The 3,774-nt window shown below is 49.6% G+C and overlaps 1 protein-coding gene across 1 annotated transcript; it reads left to right on the plus strand.

The window, feature by feature from the left end:
* Window positions 1-399: 399 nt before the first annotated feature.
* LOC116353676 (histidine-rich glycoprotein-like) lies at window positions 400-2,398 on the plus strand. Its single transcript, XM_031791341.1, has 2 exons — window positions 400-1,558; window positions 2,373-2,398. Exons 1-2 carry the CDS (start codon window positions 400-402, stop codon window positions 2,396-2,398), a joined length of 1,185 nt encoding a protein of 394 aa, XP_031647201.1.
* Window positions 2,399-3,774: the final 1,376 nt, after the last annotated feature.

The raw sequence follows: 3,774 nt of genomic DNA on the forward strand, positions 1-3,774 counted from the left end.
TCCCTCTTCATCTCACCCTACAGTAGAGCTGGGCTGCATCCTAAGTTGCACCCTTAGTCCCAACCACTAGTGCACTATTAAGATAGCAGGGTGCCATTTCAGACACACCCTCCGGTCTCAAGGTGAAACAGGGCCGGAGTGGTGAGAAGGGATGTTGTACTCAGCACGTCTTGATACTGAGCGTCTTTGACACAGAGCCAGGTAAAAATCCATAGACTGGGGCTCCAGCCATGTCTAGAGGATAGACTACAGTGTGTGATTCACTCCAGACGGAGTCAGTCAGGAGACCTGATGACCTGTTCGTCTGTCCAACCTGATCTCAGAGCATTTCATATTATTCTGTAAATGTATGGTATGTATTCATTTGTGGATATGCATCATCCAGGACACTGCATTACCATGATCAGTTATGACACACTGTTCACCATCGCCAAGGCTACAGCTAGCACACCGAGACCACAGCCATCACACCGAGACCACAGCCATCACACCGAGTCCACAGCCATCACACCGAGACCACAGCCATCACACCGAGTCCACGGCCATCACACCGAGACCACAGCCATCACACCGAGACAACAGCCATCACACCGAGACCACAGCCATCACACCGAGACCACAGCCATCACACCGAGACCACAGCCATCACACCGAGACCACAGCCATCACACCGAGTCTACAGCCAGCACACCGAGTCTACAACCATCACACCGAGACCACAGCCATCACACCGAGACCACAGCCATCACACCGAGTCTACAGCCAGCACACCGAGTCTACAGCCATCACACCGAGACCACAGCCATCACACCGAGACAACAGCCAGCACACCGAGTCTACAGCCATCACACCAATACCACAACCATCACACCGAGTCTACAGCTAGCACACCGAGACCACAGCCATCACACCGAGTCTACAGCCAGCACACCGAGACCACAGCCATCACACCGAGACCACAGCCATCACACCGAGACCACAGCCATCACACCGAGACCACAGCCATCACACCGAGACAACAGCCAGCACACCGAGTCTACAGCCATCACACCGAGACCACAGCCATCACACCGAGACCACAGCCATCACACCGAGACCACAGCCATCACACGAGACCACAGCCATCACACCGAGACAACAGCCAGCACACCGAGACCACAGCCATCACACCGAGACCACAGCCATCACACCGAGACCACAGCCATCACACCGAGACCACAGCCATCACACCGAGTCTACAGCCATCACACAGAGACCACAGCCATCACACCGAGACCACAGCCATCACACCGAGACAACAGCCATCACACCGAGACAACAGCCATCACACCGAGACCACAGCCAGCACACCGAGACCACAAGCCATCACACAGAGACCACAGCCATCACACCGAGACCACAGCCATCACACCGAGACCACAGCCATCACACCGAGACCACAGCCATCACACCGAGTCTACAGCCATCACACCGAGACCACAGCCATCACACCGAGACCACAGCCATCACACCGAGACAACAGCCATCACACCGAGACAACAGCCACAAATTACAATTCGTATTATACGTTACGAATTTGCTAAACGTATGATATGTTACGAATTCTAGCTAGGTGGCTAATTAGCTAGGCTAGGAGTTAGGGTTCAGTCTAGGAGTTAGCTAAAAGGATTAAGATCAGGGGGAAGGGTTAGCACCCATCCAACCCGACCAACCACCCTACTTTTGTTTTTGCCTTAAGTAACCATCTGTCTCACATACCCATACCAAACGTAACATACTCATACTAAACGGAGCGTCATGGATTTAAATACAGAATAATACAAAATGCTCTGAGACCAAGTTGGCTTGTCTGTCGGGACCAAGATCAGAACTTCTCAGGGTGTCAGAGACAAGACTTGTTTATAAAGCATCTGTGTGTGTGTGTGTGTGTGTGTGTGTGTGTGTGTGTGGTCTTGCTCTGGCAATAACAAGAATAACAAGACTGGCTGACTGTCCGCAGCCCCAGCAGGGTTAGTGGCTGGTCACAGTCTCCCACTCAATCTGTTCTGTTCAGGATTAATGATGATAGACGATTATCGATAACGATGTACTTCCATTCCCTTAGTGCTTAATCTTCTATTTTCAACTCAGCATGACATGGAAAACATACAACTCCTTTTGACTTATAAACTATATGACTGCAGATAAACATTGTCACTCGCTGTGTGTGTCATGAACCCACAGGCCAGTCTGTGACCCTTGAGCGAACTCGGACCTGGGAGGCGTTGGTGACATTACAGTGTTATTTCAGCATGTTCAGAGAAAGAGAGAGAGTGTATGTGTGTGTGTGTGTGTCTGTATGTGTGCAACACCTTATGTCCGTGGTTCAACAGGACAAGAAGTCCTCTATGCTCTCTGAAGGACACTGCATTACCATGATCAGTTATGACACATTGTTCACCATCGCCAAGGCTACAGTCAGCACACTGATACCACGGCCATCACATTGAGACCACGGCCATCACATTGAGACCACGGCCATCACATTGAGACCACAGCCATCACACCGAGACCAGAGCCATCACACCGAGACCAGAGCCATCACACTGAGACCACAGCCATCACACCGAGACCACAGCCATCACATTGAAACCACAGCCAGCACACCGAGACCACAGCCATCACATTGAGACCACAGCCATCACACCGAGACCACAGCCATCACATTGAGACCACAACCATCACATTGAAACCACAGCCAGCACACCGAGACCACAGCCAGCACACCGAGACCACAGCCAGCACACCGAGCACAGCCATCACTGAGAGGCCACAGCCAGCACACCGAGCACAGCCATCACTGAGAGGCCACAGCCAGCACACCGAGCACAGCCATCACTGAGAGGCCACAGCCAGCACACCGAGGTCACTGCCAGCATTTGGTGAAGAGTGTTACTGGTTTAGGTTGGCCATAATGACCCGTTAAGGTCGGGGTTGACAGCCGACAGACAGCAGACTAACATGTTAGATGTATTTTCTCTGAAAAAGCTTTTATCTCCACCTCGTAAAAAATGACCAATATGGTTTTGATTTAAAATATATAACACTGCTGTGCCCTGTTCACTTTTACTTAGTACATGGCTCTGAGAGAGAGAGAGAGAGAGAGAGAGAGAGAGAGAGAGAGAGGGGGGGGGGGGGGGGGGGTGGAAGAGAGAGAGAGGGGGAGAGAGAGAGTGAGAGAGAGAGAGAGAGAGAGAGAGAGAGAGAGAGTGGGACAGAGAGAGAGAGAGTGGGACAGAGAGAGAGAGATACAGCCCATATTTATGCTTATTTATTTTATATTGTGTCCTTTAACCATTCATACATAGTTAAAACACTGTATATATATAATATGACATTTGTAATGTATTTATTGTTTTGAAACTTCTCTATGTGTAATGTTTACTGTTCATTTGTATTATTATTGTTTATTTCATTTTATATATTCACTTTATATATTATCTACCTCACTTGCTTTGGCAATGTTAACACATGTTTCCCATGCCAATAAAGCCCTTGAATTGAATTGAATTGAGAGAGAGAGAGACAGAGAGAGAGAGAGAGAGAGAGAGAGAGAGAGGGACAGAGAGAGAGAGAGAGAGAGAGAGAGAGAGAGAGAGAGAGAGAGAGAGAGAGAGAGAGAGGGACAGAGAGAGAGATGACAAAGAAACAGAGAAAGCATCTCCTATGGTGCAGACCTTGGATGATGGTAAATGTGCTGCTTAGTGCTGTGCCAGACTCACCCAAACTGAAGAG

Source organism: Oncorhynchus kisutch, linkage group LG15, assembly GCF_002021735.2.
Source record: "Oncorhynchus kisutch isolate 150728-3 linkage group LG15, Okis_V2, whole genome shotgun sequence".
Lineage (NCBI taxonomy): Eukaryota > Metazoa > Chordata > Actinopteri > Salmoniformes > Salmonidae > Oncorhynchus > Oncorhynchus kisutch.

Coding starts and splice junctions, on each gene's coding strand:
- LOC116353676 (XM_031791341.1), top strand. CDS start 400: ATGATCAGTTATGACACACTGTTCACCATCGCCAAGGCTACAGCTAGC. Junction 1,559..2,372: donor ACAGCCACAAATTACAATTC/GTATTATACGTT, acceptor GTGGTTCAACAG/GACAAGAAGTCCTCTATGCT.